This window comes from Liolophura sinensis, chromosome 1 (assembly GCF_032854445.1).
Source record: "Liolophura sinensis isolate JHLJ2023 chromosome 1, CUHK_Ljap_v2, whole genome shotgun sequence".
Taxonomy (NCBI): domain Eukaryota; kingdom Metazoa; phylum Mollusca; class Polyplacophora; order Chitonida; family Chitonidae; genus Liolophura; species Liolophura sinensis.
Window position 1 is genome coordinate 66,274,643 of NC_088295.1, and position 26,097 is coordinate 66,300,739.

At 38.3% G+C, this 26,097-nt stretch overlaps 1 protein-coding gene across 1 annotated transcript in view; it reads left to right on the top strand.

The window, feature by feature from the left end:
• The window catches only part of LOC135478692 (alpha-mannosidase 2C1-like), a 40,385-nt gene that overhangs the window by 12,156 nt on the left and 2,132 nt on the right, over window positions 1-26,097 (top strand). The window contains exons 14-29 of the mRNA XM_064758643.1: window positions 1,856-1,909; window positions 3,342-3,468; window positions 5,372-5,554; window positions 6,316-6,346; window positions 7,085-7,146; window positions 8,291-8,447; window positions 9,902-9,981; window positions 10,829-10,920; window positions 12,165-12,269; window positions 13,855-13,924; window positions 16,835-16,921; window positions 17,246-17,389; window positions 17,996-18,105; window positions 18,955-19,034; window positions 19,213-19,367; window positions 22,094-22,197. Coding sequence (XP_064614713.1) covers window positions 1,856-1,909; window positions 3,342-3,468; window positions 5,372-5,554; window positions 6,316-6,346; window positions 7,085-7,146; window positions 8,291-8,447; window positions 9,902-9,981; window positions 10,829-10,920; window positions 12,165-12,269; window positions 13,855-13,924; window positions 16,835-16,921; window positions 17,246-17,389; window positions 17,996-18,105; window positions 18,955-19,034; window positions 19,213-19,367; window positions 22,094-22,197 — 1,641 coding nt within the window. The remainder of the gene's footprint in view (window positions 1-1,855; window positions 1,910-3,341; window positions 3,469-5,371; window positions 5,555-6,315; window positions 6,347-7,084; window positions 7,147-8,290; window positions 8,448-9,901; window positions 9,982-10,828; window positions 10,921-12,164; window positions 12,270-13,854; window positions 13,925-16,834; window positions 16,922-17,245; window positions 17,390-17,995; window positions 18,106-18,954; window positions 19,035-19,212; window positions 19,368-22,093; window positions 22,198-26,097) is intronic.

Genomic DNA, 26,097 nt, shown 5'->3' on the forward strand with positions numbered 1-26,097 from the left:
GGCAAAGGTGATGTTGACCAGGTTCTCTAGGTCGGGTGTCTGACAAAAGTGATGTTGACCAGGTTCTCTAGGTCGGGTATCTGGCAAAGGTGATGTTGACCAGGTTCTCTAGATTGGGTATCTGGCAAAGGTGATGTTGACCAAGCTCTCTGGGTCAGGTATCTGGCAACACTGATGTTGACCAGTTTCTCTAGGTCGGGTATCTGGCAAAGGTGATGTTGACCAGGTTCTCTAGGTCGGGTACCTGGCAAAGATGATGTTGACCAGGTTCTCTTGGTCGCATACCTGGCAAAGGTGATGTTGACCAGGTTCTCTTGGTCGCATACCTGGCAAAGGTGATGTTGACCAGGTTCTCTATGTTGGGTATCTGGCAAAGGTGATGTTGACCAGGTTCTCTAGGTCGGTATCTGGCAAAGGTGATGTTGACCAGGTTCTCTAGGTCCAGTATCTGTCAAAGGTGATGTTGACCAGGTTCTCTAGGTTGGGTCTCAGGCAAAGGTGATGTTGACCTGGTTCTCTAGGTGGGATATCTGGCTAAGGTGATGCTGACCAGGTTCACTAGGTCAGGTCTGTGGCAAAGGTGATGTTGACCAGGTTCTCTAGGTTGGGTCTATGGCAAAGGTGGTGTTGACCAGGTTCTCAAGGTTGGGTATTTGGCAAAGATGATGTTCTCCAGGTTCTCTAGGTCGGGCCTGTGGCAAAGGTGATGTTGGCCAGGTTCTCTAGATCAGGTACCTGGCAAAGGTGATGTTGACCAGGTTCTCTAGGCCGGGTATCTGGCAAAGGTGATGTTGGCCAGGTTCTCTGGGGTGGATATGTGGCAAAGGTGATGTTGACCAGGTTCTCTAGATTGGGTATCTGGCAAAGGTGATGTTGACCAGGTTCTCTAGGTCGTGTATCTGGCAAAGGTGATGTTGACCAGGTTTTCTAGGTCGGGTACCTGGCAAAGGTGATGTTGACCAGGTTCTCTAAGATGGATATGTGGCAAAGGTGATGTTGACCAGGTTCTCTAGATTGGGTATCTGGCAAAGGTGATGTTGACCAGGTTCTCTAGTTTGGGTATCTGGCAAAGGTGATGTTGACCAGGTTCTCTAGGTTTCCTTCAAGTATTAACTTGAACACAACATATAAGTGAAAATTATTTGAATATAGTGTTAAAACTCAATGAATCAAATAAATAAATAAATAAATCTTGGTACTGTATAACGTTGCTTTTTTTTACCTCTGCACTATTTCTGATAACCATTTTGACCACTGCTGTTAGATATGTCTACATGTGCATGTTGACGTGACATGAATGAATCGAATTCATCTTTCTTCATAAAATGGATGTTGAAATTGTTTGACGACAATGTTGTCAGTATCTGAAAGTATTAGAAATTATGCGATAATGCGTGAACAGGGTGGTGCATCTACATGTATTCATTTACCAGTGTCTCCACAATATACATGTATCTGGTTTCAATTTTCTATGTTTACTGGGATGTACTAGTACACAACTAGAAGCAGTGCAGTCTGGTTTTACCTGTAATACTGTATTTCACCAGGGACAAATATAACTGTTATATTACTTCAAAATGTCACTTAAACTTTTGTATGCAAAGATCAACTTGCACATTAAGGCCATAAAATGAAACTTTTGATGTCAAAACTTAATTTTTTCTGATAAAAAATTAATCTAACCACACGGAAGTTCTTTATATAAGACAGAGGGATTTTAATAGTCAGAATAAAAGCAAAATATGACACACGAAAAATGCTAGGCTTAGGGGAAAGACAGTATTTGTCAATGTGCATGTATAAACCGCCCTGCCAATATCAGGATTTCTGCATCCCTAACATTATGCATTTTCAGAGAGGAGATGCTGGAAAGATTGATCAAGATGAAGGATGTGGATGGTACGCCAAAGTAAGTTGTGAACACATTTAATTGATTAGATGTGTAATTGTGAGTCACTAGCTAAATCTGTGGTACATATATAAACTGTATTAACAGAATATATCTCCGTATGGCTCAGTTCAAGAGATGTCAGTTCTGACATTAAGGTTTTAAAAGTGGATAAAGTTTTTTCTGTTTATAATATAAGAGTGGAGGAAACTGACAGTGCACGGAGTAAACCATCCAACTTTTGACAAGTTACTGACAACTTTGTGCAAGGCAGAATTAGCTGTGTCAATCAGACTTCCAGGGGGCCATTGTGCCCAGGGGGCCACTGTGCCCTCGTGATTAGGGTACTAATGCAGCACAGTGACTCAAGCTTCTCACCAATGCAGTTGTTGTGAGTTCAGGCACAAGTCATTCTGGTTTTTCCTGCAATACATGGGAAGGTCTGCCAGCAACCTGTGGATGATTGTGGGTTTCCAAGGGCTCTGCTTGGTTTTCTCCCTCCATAATGCCTTATGCTGTCGTATAAGTGAAATATTACTGAGTGCAGCGTAAAACAAACCTACGTGTACATGTTCACTTGTGGTGTATCATGCTAATGCCAGTCAATTTAATAAATCATTAAGTAAATCATACATGCTAATTTGAGTGAGGCTTTGAGATATCTGGATGGGGCTTAATTGTCATGACAGTTGAGATACATGTATTTGTCTGGGAATTGTCAGATTGTAAACACAGCAGATGGATGTGGAATTTCTTGAAATTCTGTTGCTTCCATTGTTCTTGAAGTTTTGAAATCAGTTTGTGATCCATGGCCCATGTGAGATTTGTTTGAGGTCGAAGCCTTTCGCCATTTTGGCATTCCTCATTGTGCTCGCACATGAGGTGAAAATCTGTGCATCTTGTGTGGGACAATTCACCAGCTGTTCTCCAAACACACCTGACAGTGTTAGTTTTCTCTAAGCGTTCCATTTTCTTCAAATCAAGTGACATGTTCCTGAGTAGGTGGCATTATTAGTAACACCATTAGTGACAGGATATGGAAATATATGGTGTCAGTAACACCTATATTGGGCGAGGCATCTGCCGAGGAGTGGGTTGAGCCCCAAATGAGGGTGACTGACACCATATATTTCATAATTCCCCATCAAACAAAATAATGTTCTTTTCATGGGACAGCATTGGTCATGTGGGGGATATGTATATTCCTGTATCCTGCAGGCACTGTTATCCGTGTCTTCTGACTAGGTTATCTCCCATTGTCCTGTTGGTCACATCTCTGAACCCATTTGCCCATACCTCGGTCTTGCGCTGAATAACCATGTTATTGCTGTATAACAAATTTATACTGCAAGAGACTTTTGCAGGATAAATTCATTACATGGTTACTCATTGACAGGATATGGAAATAAATCAGTCAAGCAGTCATTCACTCACTCCATTTCCTTTGTTGCAGAGTCAAACTAGGCTCCCCAGATGAGTATTTCTCTGCAGTGGAGGCCAGTGACCTTCAGAACCTGTGTACCTGGACAGGTGAACTCTACCTAGAGATGCACAATGGTACTTACACCTCACAGGCTCAGGTAATATGTCTTTCTAGACTGACTCAGTTCATGCCCGTAGCCCTACACCTTGATAGGGGACAGAAGTTAGAACCAGATTCATTTTTGGTTTATCAAATATTGAATATCATGCTTGCAGCACTGTGGGTGGAGTGTTGACTTCCAAACTCAGGTCACTTTAGTTGTTGATGTTGCAAAGGGCTTGTGAGACATTTGGCATGGCCCGCATGTTTTCACCAGGTTCTGCTTAATTTCTGTCACAATTTGATGGACATGATTACTGTTACACAAGTCATTATATGTAGTCTTGTTGAGTAAAACATACAACACCAGTCAAATAAATAAATATTTATAGTTATGTTTGATAATAATAATAATAACAACAAGTGCAGTCACTGTGAGCTCATGCTGGCTTCCTCTCCGGCTTTAAGTGGAAAGGTCTGCAGCAATGTGCAAAAGGTCTTCGGTTTTGTATGTTTTGTTTTTTAACATATACCTATGCATGTAACCTGCTTGATACAAAGCCCCCTGATATTTTTTCGTATCACCATCCTCTGAACATTTTCCCTGGGAAAGCCCTGTGGTCCTTGATGAGGATATCCATGCTGTGCTGACCTTAAATGAACATGTGATTTATTCTCCCTAAAAACTAATATAATTTTTTCTACACTGTCCACATGCCAACATAATGGGCAAAAAGGTTATATTTAAATATTGTCGTCATTTTTTTGTGTCGTATGCTTCGTAATTTTTGGCCTCAAGTAACATTTCACAGTGCTGATAACTGTCGATGTCAAACTATATGACTGCCCTGTAGAGGCGTACAAAGTCTACGAGGTCCACAGGCCACCAAAAATGTGAACAGCTGACAGTCCATTTTACCTCGGCACAAAGAAAAGCTTGCAGTAATGTATGATAGAAATGCCAATCAATGGGAGAGCACACCCTAAAATCAATTATGAAAACCATGGCAAAACGATTGAACTTACCTGGCCGTTTGATAGACCACAGTGCCCGCAAAACAACATGTAACCGTCTCCTTCATGCTGGCGTAGCTCCCACGACTATTATGCAACTGACTGGCCACAAAAATGTTGCAAGTATAAGTAATTACGCTGTTGCTTCTCATGGTATGCAGGAAAAGATGAGCCACATCATTTCAAATGCCCCAGTCAGACAGCCTTCCGCTGCAAGCGTAACTCTTCCTCCCCAACCCAATACATCCACAGAAATTGATGCAGCTGTCCCGTCATCTTCTACAGTGCAGAATGATCTGTTTGTTCCACAGAAGTTCACACACAATATTAACCATACCACTAGAACATGTACAACTGCGGGTATTTTCCAGGGTGCTTCCTTCTCAAATTGCACGTTCCACCTCAATTTCTGCCATGGATCAGCTGCCCATTAACTTTGTTGACAAACTCTTTCAAGAACTTACAGAGACTTCAGTAAATTTAAGGAACTTCCAGTCATCCACATGTAATTAAATCACTTTTTCACTTCTAAAATTGGTGGTAAAATTGACGTGATTTTTTTTTAGCACACTTTACAGCTGCTATACTAAACTTCAAAATGCCACTTGTCAGGTCTGAGATGATGTTTATATAAACCTTACATTTCTTGCAATCAGATAGCATCTGTGTTTTGAAAAGCCAGCCATACTTACTTGATGTTGTATAAATAATATTTCCACCATTTTTCCAGTCTTCATTTTATTGTATTTTCCTTGTTTATTTTCTTTTTTTTTTTTCTTTAGCCCAATGTTTCTGTCTTTTGTGGTGGTCAACTGTTTTGAAATATGCTGTATTTAGAACGAAATCCATGTGCGCGTAATAGTTTGTGAGCGTCGAGCTAAAACAGCAATCAAATAAAAAGAAATAAACCCTGTAATAAAGTGATGTCTTAAAACTTCTTTTTCCAGACCAAGTATTACAACAGAAAGTGTGAGTTCTGGCTGCACGATGTGGAGACTATGGCCTCTATCGCTGTGATTCTGGCTGTGCAGAAAAGTTATGAGTACCCGTCTGCAGAACTCCTGAGACTCTGGAAGCTCCTCTTACTGAATCAGTTCCATGATGTCCTGCCAGGCTCTTCTATTGCTGAGGTACACATACTGAGTTGTCTTTTTTGCTGAAGACTTCCAGCGATTTGAAATAGGGATTTAAAGTTTTAAATTTAAGCTGTTATCCAGCAGTGCTGCCAGGGTCGTTTGCTATTAATGTTTTACCATTCTAGTAGCCTGATGTCTATAAAGTTCATGATGATGGGAAAAAAATTGGCAGGAATTTCCTGGATTTGAACCATAGGCAGCAAGACACAATGTCCATTGGGGCTTATGGGAAGACCAGTAAAAAGAAAACAAACATTACTCTCAGATAGCAGTGCTGGGCTACATGTACACTGTTGCGGATAGCAAAGTATGCTCTGCATAAAGTGTATGCTGAATAGTAAAAATAAGAATGAAAAAAATGTGTGAAAAAAATGGAAAGGAATGTACTGAATTTGAAACCTAGACTGCTAATCATTGAAGACTAGCATAGAAATTAGGCAGCTTTGATCATCTGCTGATAGCTGAGAACAAAAGACAGAAGCAGTACATTGTTGCTTCAAGACTGAAACACTTACTGCTATCAGTAGACATCATTAATGTTGCTATACTTCTCAAGTTTATTTATTTACTGCTTACCTGTAAGAACATGAAATCTGCATATGTGTATGTAACATACAAAAGAGTATTGATATAGAAAAACAAGTTTAATCTACAGTTAACTTTATAAAATATTATTATATCTTGAGCTGATGATTCTAAATTTTATCTCCTTCAATCTTTCTACAAGTGTATTTTTTTCTTCCTCCTTGCAATAGGTTTATGAGGATGCAGTCAGGTATTACAAAGGTTAGTTCTGGTTTCTTGCAGTGTGCAAATTATTGGTATTTAAATACGAATGAAGGTATATAACTCCTTGGAATTTTGAGATGGAGTTACTTCCCTTTAGATGCTTCTGTCGCCACCAATTTATTTCTGCAGTAATGCTGAGCTGCAGATTGCTTACACTTATTCAACTTTTTACTACAGATAAATGAACAGAATCCAAATGTATTTTATCAGCCCTTGTTTCAACCTTTTTGTATGCATGTGTGTACGTATGCTTTAACTACGTATGCTGAGTTTAACGTCATACGAAATAATTTTTCAGTCATATGACGAGGAGTCATCAGGTGTGTGTACATATTGTGAGTCTTGTGTGTGGCAGTGTGAGTCCATGCCGCCAGGGTGTTGTTGCCACTGAAGTATCATGCCGAAGACACCAGACATGACACCCCACCCAGTCACATTATACTGACACCAGGTCAACCAGTTATGTTTCCTTGCTCTAACCTCCCATGCTGAGAGCCAAGCAGCAAGTTTGGTATGACCGACCCAGGTTTGATCCCAGGCCCTACCCACTTTGTGGCCTTTTTGTATTATAAAGTTATTTTAAGAAATACAATATGTGCATACATATTAAATAGTTCTCAAGAAGTTAATCTATAATTTCTGCATATGAAGAAACAGATGTTTTGAATTGCAAGAATCTATTCCTCCAATATGCTATTGTTTTCTTAACATACATTACACTTTGTACTTGAGCAGATATTGAAGAGTCGTCCCATAACCTTATGTCAGAAGCAATTGCTGCACTGTCTAAAAGCAAGGTAAGTAATTTTTGTCATCAGCTTTCATCACTGACTTCATGTGGATAGTCATGAGTTTCTCTCATACGTCTGCCTGGTTTCCTCCCACGATAATGCAGGCTGCCGTTGTGTAAGTGAAATATTCTTGAGAACCAATCAAATGGCACAAATAAATCTAAAATTTCAGTGGGTGCTCATCATTTGGATATTAAAAAGAGAAAATTTTTGTTGATAAGTAGATGTCAGTACCCTCTAAAGGTTTGGTGTCATGACTGTGTGACAAATTTGGGTTCTGCTATCTGGGTCATTTCTAACACGTCAAAGGAAGCAGCCATAGATGCGCCTGGCGCAACATCTGCGGAACCATATGGATGACATACATCTACAATAATGTAGACAATGTTAATGTGACATGGTGCGGTAATAGCTTTGTAAAGCATCCATGGGCAGACACAACCATGCATACAATACATTGTAAGACTGAAGAGGTATTGAAATCTGTATTTACCCTATTGTAATTTGTCAGGTAATTTTAACTGTAAATCTTCAACCTTTTCAGCGTATAATGCAGTTTTTACAATGGAATTTATGCATATAATTATTATGAAAATGATGGTAAAATAATTCGTTTGTGTTACTAATGATGCAAGCTTCAGAAATCCGTGCATATTATTTCTAGGCCCTACCCCTAGGTCTTTCAGAATGTTTTAAAATTAATACTGGTCACAGATACAATTGAGAAGAATTAGGGTACATGCAAACTGACGTCATGCTGGGATGGAATATGTATATATATATATATATATATATATATATATATATATATGTATACATGTAGTTGCTCTGCAGCTATTTTAATGTTGTTCTCAAAAGGCACCGTATGAAGCAATTCCTTGCATAATGATTTAACTATACCAGCAAATATTTGCATCAATAAATTTACAACTAAATGCACTGTGTGATGATGGCCGATATATGTGGGTTTTACTTACACCTTAAAGGTGTATATTTAGATCTGCTAACATGTAGGTTGAACTGTACATGTATGCATCTCAGCATTTCTTTCTTTTATGATAAATTTGATTGTTAAAAATTTCTTCAAATATACCATCTATTTTATTTTTACATATAATTATTTTGCAATGTGCATATGGTTTGTCGACAGGGTGAAGAAGCTAGAGTTGTGTTTAACACGCAGGGATGGGAGAGGCGTGAGGTGATCACACTGCCCTCTGGTGAGATGCCTACCTCCCCTGCAAAGAAGAAAGCCAGACGTGAGACCCCTAATGTAGTGCAGACAGACTGTAATGGCAATACCATAGGTAATGGCACAAACTGGTCTCAAGTCATCAACTTGCAGTAGTTTAGAGGAGGAATAACAGACATTTCTTTCATGCTTAAAGTTTCTGTTTTATAGAAGCCAGATCAATTGTGGCTTCTTCCAGCGACCTGCGGATGGTCGTGGGTTTCCCCCGGGCTCTGCCTGGCTTCCTCCGACCATATTGCTGGCCACCATTGTATAAGTGAAATATTCTTGAGTACGGCATAAAACACCAATCAAATAAATAAATAAATAAATCAGTTGTTGCTTGTTTAGTCTTTTATGTTGCCTTGTCACTCAGAAAAGAAAAAGAAAAGGAAAAAGAAAACCGTTGTCATTTGGACAAAATTATATCTAGCCTCTTTAATGAAAAGTTTTTCCATGACCAAATGGTTCCAAACTGACAGAATAATGAAAGGCTGGCAGATTTGTGATGTGTACGGTCCAAAATGAGGACACTACTGGCTTAAGCAATTTTAACTAATGGTTTCTGAGGGATGTTTTCTATCCCATGGCTGCTGAGGTGGCAGAATTTCCCAATCTTGCTCCCGCGTGTATAGGTGCAGCTTTAAGTCATGAGGTACACACCTGACAAAGGGTGGGGTTATGTGCTCAGCTACAGCTCTGACTGTCATCATTTGATGCTTTTAAATGGAGTAAATGAATAATAGTAAGGCTGTGTTTTGTCCAGACAGTTGCCCGCCTTAAATAGTCGTAGCTACAGCCATCTTGTAGACATCCATGTTGATAATAATGTTTAGTTGATATGTATTGACCATGATTGCATTTTATCCCAGTTGAAAACACTGATCCTGGTGAGGGTGGAGGCAAGAGTTTGAGGGCCGAATGGAGTGGTTTGTTACTGTGTGGTTAAGATTTTATAGTGACAATAATTGATGGATCACCACTTATCTGCCTCCAAAGTGATGTGCTCATTAGTATGTCACTTGTGATAAAGTTTGTCAGTAACTGGCCAGCCAAAGGTTAATGGGTTAGCCTAGGGATGTGGTGACCTCCATTCATGAAAACGACCACAACCGTGTGAACGAAAAACTCGAAAAAACAAAGCAAAAATTCAGGAACATAATGAAAGCGGGTTTGGATTTTTTGGTTCTATCAAAAGCGTTGTTTTTGTCATGATTTTCCTATTACATGTATGAAAATATTCATTTACTTATAACTCCTTACATGTACAGTACCGAGGCCTCCATGGCTTAGGTCTTGTAGCTTGTTAGCGCACCAAAATGACTCAGGAGCCTGTCACCAATGTCATTGCTGTGAGTTCAAGTCCACCTCATGTTGGCTTTCTTTCCAGTCATACCTAGACTTTTTCTAACCATAATGCGGGCTGCCAACGTGTAAGTGAAATATTATATATGACATATAGCTCCAGTCAAATGAATAGATAAATTTTATGTTCCTCTGTCATTCCTGTGTGATAATCTGCGTTTGTAGTATTGGTGTCTGCTCCCAGCTGCGGACTGGCCCCCGTACAGCCCTGTACACCTGTTAATCCTGCCAGTGCGTCCAAACAGGTTAGAGCACAGGAGGAATGCAATGTACATGTATATTAAAGTCTGTTTCTAAAGACAGAATCTGCTTTTTTGGATACCGGTACTTGAACTTGCTTGGAAATGTGACAGTAACCCACTGTACAGGCCTAGCAAGCATGGTGTAGATTCCAAGGTGAATACTATCGTCCTTAATGTTTAGTCTCAACGTATAAAAGTAACTTTCAGTCATTATGCATAAGAACATAAGTGCATAGACTGAGGGTCCATGACTTGGTACCTTTAAATGCTATGAAATTTGACTCCCCTTGAAACTTGCTCAGCAGGTGTAGAAAGTTCTATTTATATTTGATCTGTGCCAAGCCAGCAAACATAAAATAATACATGAACAGGACTGGAACATTGGCTGTGGCGATTGTCCTGGAACATTGACTGTGGTGACTGTCCTGGAACATTGACTGTGGTGATTGTCCTGGAGCATTGGTTGTGGTGATTGTCCTGGAACATTGGCTGTGGTGATTGTCCTGGAACATTGGTTGTGGTGATTGACAGATTAGCTGGATGGACCATGCTTACATGAACATGAACAAACATTACTGTGTTACTATGACATAAATTATGAGGAATTGAACCTTTGCAGATGTACATAAACAAATGTTCCATTTGCCAAGAAATGCTGTCAAAGTTATGAGCAAACTAGTATTGCTCTGATAATGCAAATCCCTCACATTGCATCAACTGTAAATTTTAGCAATAAGTATTTTAGACTAATCTAGATGTTGCTCATATAGCATGTACATGCATGTCATACTTCATACTTTAATGTATTATGACCTCTTTAGTAAGTGTTCTGTGCCATTGGTGTTCACAGGCTGGTGGTTTCTGCCTTAAGAATGGCCTAGTTGAAGCTCTCATCAACAAAAGCGGTCACATCACAGAGTTGTATGTAAGAGGATCAAAAAGGTGAGATGACAAACTTTCAAGCCATAAACTCCAATCAAGGATGGTGCAGATGGTAGTGGGTTGCACCTGCCTTGGTTTTCTTTCATCATAATGTTGGCTACCATCATATAAATGAAGCATTCTTGAGTACAAAGTGTAAAACATCAATGAAATAAAATAAATGAATGAACTCAATCTTAAAGTTTTAATACACTCAGAAACAGTGACAAATTTAATAATTGTCCATACTAAAATTTAGGTACTCATTCAAAATGTATATTAAATTAATACTTGTGCTATTAATTAAGTCATCACTTACGAACATATCCTTCCCAGCCGTACGTGTGAAGGTCTGCCAGCAACCTGCTGATGGTCGTGGGTTGCCCCCGGGCTCTGCCTGGTTTCCTCCCACCATAATGCTGGCCGCCGTCTTATAAGTCAAATATTCTTGAGCACGGTGTAAAACACCAATCAAATAAATAAATAAATAGAGGACCTCTGTGGGCGAGGTGGCTAGCATGCCAGCACAGTGCAATGACCCAGGAGCCTCTCACCAATAAGGTCCCGAGTTCAAGTCCGGCTCATGCCGGCTTCTTCTCCAGTCATACATTGAAAGGTCTGCCAGCAACCTCTGAATAGTTGTATGTTTCCCCTGGTTTCTGCTCAGTTTCCTTCCACGATAATTCTTGTCAGCGTCATGTACGTGAAATATTCTTGAGTATGGCGTAAAACACCAAGCGCACAAATAACATCTGCCTTCCACTTTGGTCATGTGTGGAAATGTCTACCAACAACTTGCAGATGGTTGTGGGTTTACCCCTCTCTCTGCTTGGTTTTCTTTCCATTTTGGAGTATAGCATAAAACACCAATGAAACTATAATAAATAAATATATTTATATTTAAATATGTATTATATTTTCATTTATGGTATGATATCAGTGGCTGAGAGATCAAGGATTATCACTGCATCATCAGGCAAGGCTGTAAACTAACAGATTTTTGTACATAATCAGGTTTCCTCCATTTGGATTGTCAGTTTGAATGATTGTAAATTTTTTCCAAGGGAGAGTTCTCTCCAAACACATGTCTAACTCCTATCTTAGAAAGGAAATACATCTTATCCTGTCAGTAACAAAACAAGAAATACCTATCAAAGAAATCCACTGTTTTATATACTTACCTAACCCTACAGTTAATCAACCAATGGTTGTACAGTCTTAACCAAGTAGACAGTTATTGGTATTTACGGTTGTGTTGGTGACAGGAATGCACTAAGCGCTGACCACCCAGGGAATGTGTTTGTGATTTATGATGACGTTCCCCTGTTCTGGGATGCGTGGGATGTGATGCACTATCACCTAGAGACCAGGTTAGTTGGCAGCAGTTTTAATTAACGCTGGTGTACTTTCCCTTCTTATACATGTACTTGTCACCACCATCTTCTGTCAACATTTAGATGTATTATTCCTTCAAACTGAGGTACTATCTTATGAGGACATTGTGAAGCTTACATCTATTTTTGAAGCTTAGTTTTCAGGAGGTTAAATTCTAAGTCATGATGGATTTGACATGGGTTGAGTGAAATGAATGCTTATGAGTATTAATGATTACTGCCAATTGAGGAGTATTTTGTGGCGAAAATCTACTCCTTTTCAAGTGACGCACTTTGCTTGATTCTGATTGATTAATTGATTTACATTATAGGGCCGCTTAAAGAGTTTTTCATGATTAATGTCTTATCAAGAAAGCTTAGGCACCGGTATGTGTTGGCATCAAAAGTATCATGTGAATATCTTTTATGTGATTCTGAATGTGCATTTTTACATTCCAGACCTGAATAATGTGTGAAATACAGTAACATATCAGATATTGAAGGAAATGATAGAAAGATGAATAATACACATTTAGATTTGAAAGTCTATTTGGCTGAATCTATTTGGCAGTTCAGCAAGATTATTACAAAAAATTTTCATGAAATGTTACTACATGTACATACTATTGACAGGAATGGCTGATTTGCTAAATGACTGTATACAAGTTTATTCACAAATTCCCAGTTAAATGATATTAGGTCGATTTCTCAGTGAACTTGTACTTTATATGTGCTTGCATACTATGCTGTTGTTTAAAACAGCCTGATCAAACGCAGGCCTACTTTACTGTTAGAAATTCGGTTAAATGTTTCTAATTAAGAGGCTTACATCTGCCAGTGAAAGTTCCCCTCAGTCTTCCTCCCACTGCTATATGTCCATGTTTAGAGGTGTCTGTACGGAAGTGGGTACCAGTCAGCCACTAGGGTAGCTAATGAACCATCAGACCTTACATCCTGCTACTAAACTCCCAGAGGACATCACCATCACTGACTTGATCTCCCTCACCCCTGAGGAAGTATCAGCGAGAAGGTCAGGTAGATGGGGGAGAGGGTGATTGGAGGTGTGACCCCAGAGTGTGTTCATTTACATGTATGCAAAGTCTGGTTTCTCCATCCAAAAATCTGACTGATGGGGTTTAGGTGAAAAATTCTTGAGCAGAGCATTAAACACTAGTGAGACAAAATATGTGTGTTAACAGCTATATGTACAAATGTACATATTCATGCACTCATACATGAAGTTTTTCTCATTGGCTGGTCTTATTTCCTGAAAACATTTGTACAAAATCTTCCATATTCATAAATTATATGTCTATATTTAGATTTATTTATCAATTTATGGAATAATTAAACACTGCATGTTTTACATTTTTGTTTAATCAATGAATTTATGAGTATTAAACATTATATATTATCAGGTGTCATTAATATATTATATTTGAAAAATTTAGATCTATGTGTAACTGTAGCAGCTTCTTCAGTGCTGATGTATGTTTTGATATAAAGACGTATAAGACTTTGAAAACAGACATTTGTAGCAGTTGCTTTGTGTATTGTTTTACTGATCCTTGTTTTTCTGCAGAAAAGCTGTGGACAAGCTGGTGAAGCCCGCTACTGTTGTGGAGTCTGGACCTTTACGGGCAGCATTGCAGGTTTGGGACTGCTTCGTTTATTTGTAACGTAGTAAGAGTATATCCCCTGAACAAGCGTTTACACGAATCTGTTATGTTGTTCATCTGTTTAGCTCACCTTATGAAGTAAGGAGAGGTAATGCGAGAGAGGGATCAGATGCTGTCGGTGACGATGTCCAGTTTGGTTAAAGTTTTTGGCCAAACATAGGGTCTCAGTGGCCACCGATAGTTCACAGATAGCCAATCATCGGTAGCGATTTGCATATTAACATCATACATCAACATTTACCTCATAGCTCAACATTTTGCTCAGCTATTCATAGGGCTGCAATTGCCTCCCATAATACATGGAATGCCAAATGGAGTTCCTGATTTGCATGTCAAAGACCTCTGTGGTAAATGAAGTTGGGCACTAACTCGTCTCAGTTTTTTTACCACCACAATGATTTATGACTGCATAACATGAAGTCAATGCTCTGCAATCCTTATCCATATGTTAAACAGTCCTAGGTGTTACAATATAATAATTTTGGTCTTTCTTGTTGATTTAATGACTAGATCGTAGTACCATATTATTAAAGGATATTGTCTGTGTATGACAGTGTCATTCATTCTACTTTTTGGGGGTTAGAGGCCAATATTTGAATGTATCACGTGACTTGAACATTGAAGGAGAAGAAAACATAAAAATGATGCCCAAAATCAGATGAAAGAGCATCAAAACTTATTTGCAAATATGATCTTTAATATTTTGGGGGGATTTTTTTTTTCTAGAGAAAAGGGCATTTGAAAATATTTTTGTATGGTGGGCGTTCAGACCAACTTTTGGTATTGATCATTGTTACATAATAATGTTCTAAATAAGGATGTGATGAGCGTCTAATAAATTAATTTGAATGTAAATTTGTTTATTAAATCGAAACGTATGCATTTAAGGTAATTTATGATAATATTTGTGAACGTATTAAAAGTATAAATATGTTCCAAATTGAGGTTTAACACATTTGTTACCTGAAAAGAACAAATTTTAGTTCAAAAATATTTATTAAACCTGTGTTACATCCTCATTTATGACATTATTGAAAAAAGACTATAAATGCCAAAAGGTGGTCTACGATACAAAAATTATTTTCAAGTGTATTTTTCTCTTTAAGGAAAAATCAGAAAAAATATTGAAGACCACATTTAGGAATAACTTTTCGCACTCTTTCGTCTGAACTTTGTCATTTTTATGTTTTCTCCACCTGTAAGCAGTTTTATGAACTGCTCAATGAGGGGAGCTACCAGTATTCTCAGAATGCCTTCTTATATCATGCTTCAGTAAACATGAATGACATATGTAATTTGGGTCTTTCTCTTTGTCCATTTGCCTGTCTGTACCACTTTGTTTTAATATTTAACACTCTAGCTCTTAATATTCTTCGATTTTAATAAAAGTTTGTGCACAGGTTGATATTGTGGAACCTCGGTTCATGATTGAAAACCAACCACTTCTGTGCTGGTGGTTGGTTTCTATGACTTAATAGCTGCAGATAAAGTCCAATTGTTATACAAGTAGCCTTGTTAGTTTTCTAGTGCAGCACAGTGACTCGGCAGCCTCTTACCAATGTGGTCACTCTGCCCTTACCCTTATAAGTTGTACTAAAGGTACACTTGAGGTACATCTCATGTGTACCATTGGGGTGTAACATATCTGAACTGAGGTATGTCTGAGGTATACTTGAGGTGTATCTGAGGTGTATCGAAGGTGTATCTGAGGTACTGCCAATTATGCAAATTAGTACCTCAAGTACACCTATAGTACACTTTTTGAAATTTAGTGCTACTCCTTTTCTGTGCCTTTTAAAACTGTTGATGTGGCCAAACATGTCACTAATTCTGTCCCACAAAGCAACAGTCAGTGCATAATTGGGTTGTTTTCCCACAGCCTGGAATATTATGCACCTTGTTCAGGGCAGCCATCTTGGAATAATCAGGGGCAAATATACCCATACTCTGTGATTGGTCAATATCTGCACGCTGGATCGTAAATCATTATGGAGTGAGCGGGGGTTATATTTATTCCGTAAACATTTTTCTTTTGCACAAAAAGATTTGTAATTTTGCACTCACCATTTTGTCAGAAGTAAAATGTAAAATGTAAATGAGTTTTAAAACTTTAAAAAAGTGACTGAGATACATGACTGCTAAATTATAATCAAAAGCTTTCAAAGTTTCTAAGGTGTACCTCAGGTACATCATTCATTTTTTTTAACTTTCAAAGTTTCTGAGTTGTACCTGAGGCACATCTTCTAAGTGTTGAAGTTCCTGAGGTACAGTACATCTGAGGTATAGGCATATGGCTGGTGTGTACTTGAGGTACAGTACAGCTCATCTATACCTCACACTAAGGTGTACATGAGGTACATGCATTCTTGTATAAGTTGCATATTGAATGAATTGGTTGATTATTGTGGGTGCAATATCTGCAATGACTGCCCGTTTTATAAAAACTATCCGTTTTTATAAAATTTTGGGGTGTAGATTCATGCTGTGCCCCCGTACATTCAAATTCCAAAACCAGCGTCATCTGTGCATCAGGTTTACATACATGTACTTAGCATGAAAATTCATGGAAAAGTTTTGGAATCTTTATAGCAGTGTGATTTAAATTCTCTGAATATGCTTGTTACGTGTGACTTCAAGTAATTGACACCATTAAGCTAGGTTTTAAGTTCTCTGGAAACGGAACACATGTAAAGTTGCTTGTGTTTCAGTCATCTTAAGTCTCTGGAGGAATGGGGTCAGTCCCATTCTTGGTCAAAGCATGTTCAACATTCCCTTTTTCATTGTTCTGTGGTCTTTGTAGCAAGAATTGGTCAGTAGTGCTCTATGACAGAAAGTTGTTTTACTGTAGGAAAGTTTTCTTTGATTGCTTTGTTATTGTTATAGGTATCCTGGAAAATTAGTGATAAAAGTTCCATCAAACAGACTATTTCTCTGGATGCTGATTGCCCATTTGTCAAGTTTGAAACGCAGGTGAGCAGCTTGTATGTACATATGCATAAGCACTGTTAGCAAGTACTTGTATTTTAATGCATTTTCCTTTCTTTTGCATGAAAATTATTTTCAGCAGTATTAACAATTACCTTTGCTGGAAATTTAATACACACCTGTGTATGTAATTACCACTCAATTTGTGTTTTTTAGCTTTGCTTTTAATTAATCAAATCTTGGATAATAAATTAAAATTAAAAGAAAGTTTGCTGATGGTTTTGTTGGTTTTCACTAAATAATATTAAAGAATGTTTTTTTAGGTAAACTTGCTTAAACTCATTGACTTTGTTATTTACATCCCTGAAGGTTGAATGGCATGAAAGTCACAAGTTCCTCAAAGTGGAATTCCCGACCTCTGTGAAATGTGACAACGCCACCTATGATATCCAGTTTGGTCACTTACAACGTCCTACACACAACAACACTTCCTGGGACATGGCAAAGTTTGAGGTGAGGCTTACATTGTTTTTTGTACAGTTTTTGTCCATTTATGGCTTGGGAGTAACATTAAATCTATTCATTTTCATCAATTTTCTTTTGAAATAACAAGTTAACGCAGTTCACTTTTTCAAATGTATGTTTTTTAAAATGAATGAAAAAGCCAAAGAAAAGCTTTCTTATGATTATATTCCCAACATCTCATTGAAAGAACTCTCCATATTTGCTCGAGGGAAAGTTCCGTTCTACATGTATTAGTTTACAGCGCATTCGGATTTGAGTTTAGTCTTCTATCAGCTGTTAAGCTTTACAGGCTTCATAACAAAATAACTGATAACTAATGACTGATGTAATCATCTTTGCTCTGACTGGATAATTCTAACATATACATGTCCCTGCATTACTTGCACCAGTTTTTCGGTCAGGAAAGGTACGTTAGGTACAAATAGGAACTGTGTAAACACACCAGTGAAAGCTTTTTGGATAAAGTCGGTTTGATATTCTTGAATCTTAACTAATTCGAAGGAAAACACATACAAGATGAATTCCAGTGGATGAAGATAGTGAATTACAGAATCTCACACCCATTTAGATTATTTGTATTGCAATATTTCTCAGGTATGTAGCCACAAATGGGCAGATCTTTCTGAGTACGACTTTGGCGTGTCCATCCTTAACGACAGCAAGTACGGCTTCTCCACAGCCCGCAATGTGATGAGACTGTCTCTGTAAGTCTTCTGGCCTCTTAATTATCACCTTGTTAAAGATGAGTCTATTATTTGTTGGCGTCATATTTTCTTGTTTCCCTTTGTATAGTCCGGGTGTGCGTGCACCGTAAGGTTGGTTAATCACATTCGCCTGTGCTTGAATGTGGGGCACGTCTCTATTGTATTGAGGAATGGTTTGGTAGCAGCAGTTAGAGTCTGCTAATGGGTCTCTAAATAGCCTTGATGTAAATCAGAACTACTATATGTGGATTTTAAAATAGATACAGTTAACGGTAACTGTCTGGATGAGCTTGGTTTATTTTTCAAACTGACACTTATCGTTAAGCCTCTGTCTGTGTACCTCATTAATGTGAGCAGTATATGGAATACCACAAGGTTTAGAACAGATGGGCTGGAAATGATTCTTTTCCACCTGTGTACTTGTTCACCAATGAAAATGTACCACTTGTGGAGTTGGCATAACCAGCTGTCATCCATGAGCACATCCTCATGTGTGCATGTCACATGTCACCGTGAACTCTGTCTTGAACAGTTTGGTGCAGAGAATCTACAGGTACATTCTTGTATATCAATTCATTCTGTTGTCTCTAGTGCTTACATATAAATTAACTTTTTAGCGTGGGTGCCAAAACAAATTATTTTATTTCTTTGTTTGCATGCCGATACATAAATTCACTTTTTTCTCTGCCATCATAGACATAAATTCATTCTTTTTCTGTATGCCCTCACATAGATTCACACTTCTGTCTTCATAGCAAAATTTTTGAGTGCAGAATTTTATACCGGTCAAATAAACGAATAAATAAATAGTGAAAATGGCAACCTATACACCCCTATCTCTGTTTTCAGATTGAAGGCCCCTAAGGCTCCAGATGCTGATGCAGACATGGGCACTCAGAGATTTACATATGCTGTCATGCCGCATACTGGTAAAACCTTTATTCCAACTGTTTTTTTTTTGTGATGGATGTATTTTACTGTATCCCTTTTAAGAATTAGTTATTAAGTCTACAATCATGATCCTGTACTTTATGCATCCTTGGATCCTAAACCAATGTAAATGTGAGTGATCAAACCTTAAGCTTTTATTAACATTTTTAATTACAGGTAGTTTCCAGTCAGCAGGTGTGATTCAGCAGAGCTATAACCTGAATTGTCCTCTAACTCAAGGGCTTATTCACTCTGGGGACAGTGTCCTGACTCACCCAGGGGCCTTCTTCAAGATAGATACACAACAGGTTGTCCTGGACACCATCAAGAGGGTAAGTTCTTCACACTAGACAGACAAAATGCAGTTCTGAACACCATCAAGAGGGTAAGTTTTTCACACTAGACAGACAAAACGCAGTTCTGAACACCATCAAGAGGGTAAGTTCTTCACACTAGACAGACAAAATGTGGTTCTGAACACCATGAAGAGGATAAGTTCTTCACACTAGACAGACAAAATGCAGTTCTGAACACCATCAAGAGGGTAAGTTTTTCACACTAGACAGACAAAACGCGGTTCTGAACACCATCAAGAGGGTAAGTTCTGAACACTAGATAGACAAAATGCAGTTCTGAACACCATCAAGAGGGTAAGTTTTTCACACTAGACAGACAAAATGCAGTTCTGAACACCATCAAGAGAATAAGTTTTTCACACTAGACAGACAAAATGTGGTTCTGGACAGCATCAAGAGGGTAAGTTCTTCACACTAGACAGATAAAATGCAGTTCTGAAGACCATCAAGAGGATAAGTTTTTCACACTAGACAGACAAAATGCAGTTCTGGACACCATCAAGAAGGTAAGTTCTGAACACTAGATAGACAAAATGCAGTTCTGAACCCCATCAAGCAGGTAAGTTCTGAACACTAGACAGACAAAATGTGGTTCTGGACACCATCAAGAGGGTAAGTTTTTCACACTAGACAGACAAAATGTGGTTCTGGACACCATCAGGAGGGTAAGTTTTTCACACTAGACAGACAAAATGTGGTTCTGGACACCATCGAGAGGGTAAGTTTTTCACAATAGACAGACAAAATGTGGTTCTGGACACCATCAGGAGGGTAAGTTTTTCACACTAGACAGACAAAATGCAGTTCTGGACACCATCAGGAGGGTAAGTTTTTCACACTAGACAGACAAAATGCAGTTCTGGACACCATCAAGAGGATAAGTTCTTCACACTAGACAGACAAAATGCAGTTCTGGACAGCATCAAGAGGATAAGTTTTTCACACTAGACAGACAAAATGCAGTTCTGGACACCATCAAGAGGGTAAGTTTTTCACACTAGACAGACAAAATGCAGTTCTGGACAGCATCAAGGGGATAAGTTTTTCACACTAGACAGACAAAATGTGGTTCTGGACAGCATCAAGAGGATAAGTTTTTCACACTAGACAGACAAAATGTGGTTCTGTACACCATCAAGAGGGTAAGTTCTTCACACTAGACAGACAAAATGCAGTTCTGAACACCATCAAGAGGATAAGTTCTTCACAATAGACAGACAAAATGTGGTTCTGGACACCATCAAGAGGGTAAGTTCTTCACACTAGACAGATAAAATGCAGTTCTGAAGACCATCAAGAGGATAAGTTTTTCACACTAGACAGACAAAATGTGGTTCTGGACACCATCAAGAGGGTAAGTTCTGAACACTAGATAGACAAAATGCAGTTCTGAACACCATCAAGAGGGTAAGTTCTTCACACTAGACAGACAAAATGCAGTTCTGGACACCATCAAGAGGGTAAGTTTTTCACACTAGACAGACAAAATGTGGTTCTGGACACCATCAAGAGGGTAAGTTTTTCACACTAGACAGACAAAATGCAGTTCTGAACACCATCAAGAGGATAAGTTTTTCACACTAGACAGACAAAATGTGGTTCTGGACAGCATCAAGAGGGTAAGTTCTGAACACTAGATAGACAAAATGCAGTTCTGAACACCATCAAGAGGGTAAGTTCTTCACACTAGACAGACAAAATGCAGTTCTGGACACCATCAAGAGGGTAAGTTTTTCACACTAGACAGACAAAATGTGGTTCTGGACAGCATCAAGAGGGTAAGTTCTGAACACTAGATAGACAAAATGCAGTTCTGAACACCATCAAGATGGTAAGTTTTTCACACTAGACAGACAAAATGCAGTTCTGAACACCATCAAGAGGATAAGTTTTTCACACTAGACAGACAAAATGCAGTTCTGGACAGCATCAAGAGGGTAAGTTCTTCACACTAGACAGATAAAATGCAGTTCTGAAGACCATCAAGAGGATAAGTTTTTCACACTAGACAGACAAAATGCAGTTCTGGACACCATCAAGAAGGTAAGTTCTGAACACTAGATAGACAAAATGCAGTTCTGAACACCATCAAGAGGGTAAGTTCTTCACACTAGACAGACAAAATGCAGTTCTGGACACCATCAAGAGGGTAAGTTTTTCACACTAGACAGACAAAATGCAGTTCTGAACACCATCAAGAGGGTAAGTTCTTCACACTAGACAGACAAAATGTGGTTCTGGACAGCATCAAGAGGATAAGTTGTTCACACCAAACAGAAGTGACCACATACAGGCTCTTGTCAACAGTTCATATTAATGATTAAGAAGTAGCAAATTACATGCCCTAGCACCATGGTGTAAGCAAAATTACGTGAAAAGAATGTATTAGGTGTCACTAGAAGTAGTCAAAATGCTGTATTGTCATCACATTTTAATAATATACAAACTCAAATTAAAGCAAGGATGCAAGTAACAAATTTTGCCGTGGATAAAAGTTCTTTGCAATGGCCTGCCCATGGCAACAAAACAGCATGGAACTTGTCAATAAAGACTTGTTATGGTGAGTTTTGAAGACCAAAAATGTCTGGAGGAACATGAAATAATACTTTGGTATCCATCTCTCCTTATCTTGGGATATTTCAGTGGCATGAGTTATAGTCATTGAATCAGTCATTTGAGCAGTCGAATGTTTTCTTTTTCAGGCTGAAGACAATGAGAAAGCTTTGGTACTGAGGATGTTTGAAGCATTTGGTGGAACGACAACTGCAACTCTTCATACTAACCTACCAGTGAAAGAAGTCACTAGGTAAACTTATATTGTATGTGTTGAATACAAACCATTCTACATGTCACCAAGAGGTGAGCCTCTAGCCACCATGTGGTTTGATTCTGGTGCACCTTTGCCTTTGGACAGTTATGAAATAATAACTGAATATATCTGTCGGCCAGTTCAGGTGAATGATGTAAGCAAGATTGCTTTGTGTGATTGTACATGATTTCATTGCGGGACAACGAAGCCCAAATGGCTGTAAAGTTTGAAAGTATTGTTGCCTGGCCCTTCAGCCAAAGCTTTGCATATAATTGAGCATAGTTTCATGCCCAAAAAAGAAAAGGTTGTGGCTTAAGCCTGTGATTTTGTACCATAGGCATAAATAGCCAATGTGAATTGTTTGTCTCATGTATGACACGTGGTATGCTTGCATATAAAGGATATGTGTTTGAGACACACAAGTAGCCTGTTTATAGTGTGTTACAATCCTCTTGAAATCTAGTTGGTAGGGTACACAAAAAATCTGTGATGCTATATTTCAGACAGTGTAGTGCATTTCATATCTTTCATGTTTTAAAGTTTAGAATATGTTTTTTCGTGTCTTATCACTGCGTTTTTTTTATTAAAAAGGCGACATGCTTGTATGTGCGTGTACAATTGGAAGTTCGATATACATTATTGTGTATTTCGAATTCAAGTTTTGCATATAATAACAGGGTGAAAGAGGTGATACATTTCCTTGTGGATCATATACAATAACATATTTTTATGACCTCTTGCAAATGCAAAGAATGCTTCTGGAAAGGCACCTATCCATCGGTATGTGCAAGTACTGAAGACAGTTAAGTTACATATAAGTGCTTAACATATATTTTTTTATTTTGTTGAGGGAATCTTAATTGCTGAACTTTCAAAGAGTGAATGAGAATACATCAACTGATGGGCCGTTCTGGGGAGAAACGCTAGAAAAATAGAAGACTTTAACATCCATAAATAAAATAGTTTTTAGAAATGATCCACTAATCTATAACGCAGCAGCTTGGTCATTAATTTTTGCGAAGAGTCCTTTTGACTTCCAGTGTTTACCATTGTCCAGGATAAGTTGATGGCCAAGCTGGCAAGCTGTCAGGATTCGCAATGGACCACTGGAGGTTCCTGCAGCCTTCAAAAAATAGCTAATCCTGTAATTTAGATACACCGCATCAACCATTGATTTTGCTGACACTTGCAGAACGCTGCTTGAAGTCCAGTCCCATAAAGTGAGATTATTTTCGTGTTACTGGTGACAGTAAAAGATGCAGGCATTCCGTCAGTTCATGTGTGGAAGAGTTAATGAATGCCTCTGGTAAATAAACCTAAGGAAGAATCATCAACCACCACTTGTTCACTTTCGAATCCCCGTCTTTAAATCTGCTGGTTCTGTTTTTGTTTTTTTGATAAGCTTTCCCTTCTATCCACTTGATATATTTGCCCCCGCTATCTAACCAAAATCTCTTTTATAAGGCTTAGACGTTTACCAGGCCTGTGTTCTGTAATTTTTTTGTGTGTGTCTGTATGTATAGTTCATGATACTGATTAATGATCACTGATGCATCATGGGATTTATGATGAAAGAAAAAAATGTTAAAGCATGAAGACGAAGGGATTGTGTTCACGGATAGCTTTTTTGCTAGCTTTAAACACAGTCGTCTTTCTTATTCTGATGTCTGTGGCCTGTGCTCTATGTAGCTTGACTTGTGTGGATGGATTAAACGGTCACGTGACCTTTGGACAGGCTTAGAACTTTTTACACAGTTGCTGGGATTATTTTTACATGTACGGTAATTTCTCAAAGTTTTTTTGCCACCATAAAGATACAGTTTCATGTTCACTTTTTACTGTAGCAAAAGTTTCTTTTTGACTTTAATCGTAATTGTGAAGAAAGCATTAAATGTTTTTTAAAAAAAATATGAAGGCTGTTTTTGGAGAACTTTGTCGAACTTTCATATGCACAGCAGTTTTTGTTCCGTAAATAAGGAAACCGCTTGGTGTCCTATTCAAGATCGACAAATTCTTATAGACAATTCTCCATACGTGTGAAAGTTCTAGGAAATTGATCTCTTAACCAATGAGGTGATCGTTTCCAGTTTGAACATATAATAATTGGATTCAAACCAGCAACCAGTAGAGTTAATCAAAACCCAAACATTCTAATAGTGTAGCGATTTTCATCAAATGCGCAGTTTCTACATTTCTTTGATATGGACCATGTGCAGTTTCCATATTGTGATTGGATTCAAACCACCAACCAGTGGAATTAAACAAGCCCAAACATGTTAATAGTCTGGCGATTTTCATCAAATGCGCAGGTGCTACATTTCTTTGATATGGACCATGTTCGGTTTCCATTTGGAGACCATATACATGCAAGTTTTTTGCATTTCAGTCTATAATTAAAATTTCTGGTGTTCATGATCATGCTGGTTAGGTTTTTCCCTATTATCAACTTGCCAACGTAGATTGTGTAGCGGATATAGCTTCTTTTTTATCTGTCCGTCTAGCAAGTAGTTCCAAAGTAGTTTGCAACTGGCCTCATCTAACAGACTGTCTTGACTATGGGGACAGAATCAGTTGCTTTATTCATATTTGCTAACGGCAAACATGAGTTTTAATTCGACACATCTTCCTGCTTTTCCTAATTGTTCTACTATATTTTACCTATGCGTAGTGGGAGACAGGCATCTATGAATAGAAATTTCATAAAGAATGCAGGAATCATCGACATTGGAGTATGTAGTTGGGGGATGATATAAAGCCAGTATGATGTGCTTCCCGTCGTGTACGTCTGGCAACGCTGGTGTACAATGTTTAGTAAATATTCTTTGATTAATATCCTTATTCGCCTACTTGTATAAGTTATGCCAACAAATGGAACATTTCGGAACAAATACTACATATACCTTTATAAGCTGCAGCAAGTATTTTCATGATCTACTCTCTATTTTTTTTAATTGGTCGGGCAAGTTTGGGGGATTGTATCTTTTTGACAAGAGCCATTCACTTCACGTGGATCTTGAGTGCAGAACAAGGACTTCTAGCGGGATGTCGCAACTGTTGTGAATTTACGAGTTTCTCCTTTTGTTATTCCATTAACATAAACTGCACTTACGTGTGCTTGTAAATAATTTAGCCCATATATAGTACATGCCAAGCTCCTGTCCCAACCTTGGTAAAGCCTGTGGGCATGTATTAGAACACAACATGTGTTTTTGCCAGAGAACATTAAGGGGTTCATCACTAAGGATTGCGTTTGCTGTTGTCAAGCTTCAGCTTAATGGATCGACAAACTGTCATTAAAGGCATTCAGTCACAAAGTGACTTCCGTCTTTTAAAAAAAGGAGCTAATCTTGTAATTTAGATACAGCGCACTGGTCATTGATTTTTCTGAGGACTGTAAAGCCGTGCTTTAAATTCCCTCCTATAAAGTGAGGTTATTTTCGTGTTACTGGTGATAGTTAAAGATCCAGACTTCCGGTTCGGCCAGGCTGTTGGCTGCAGTCTAAAGGGTTCGAAGCTATTTACAGTATCTCTCATCAGATATCACGTATCACTGTTATTCCATCAGTCATTTAGATCGCATATATTTTGCATGTTTTTACATATTTTAAACAATAGACCTCAAACGGCTGCAGCTTTAAATGGTCAACTATATGTAGCGGTACAGTTTGAAATCGGATTAGTTGGATAACTATATGAAATTGCCTTTAAAAAATCAAAGTACCGCACGTGTGTAAAGGCTTGTGGTTTACTGTGGGCTGCATATGTATGATATTGAGAAATCTGTCATTCATATATATGTATATGAGATTATGTGCTACATGTAGAATGTGTCCATGCTGCTGACTTATTTGACTGAACTCTTGTTACTGTCATGGCCCTTGAATGATAAAGTTCTTA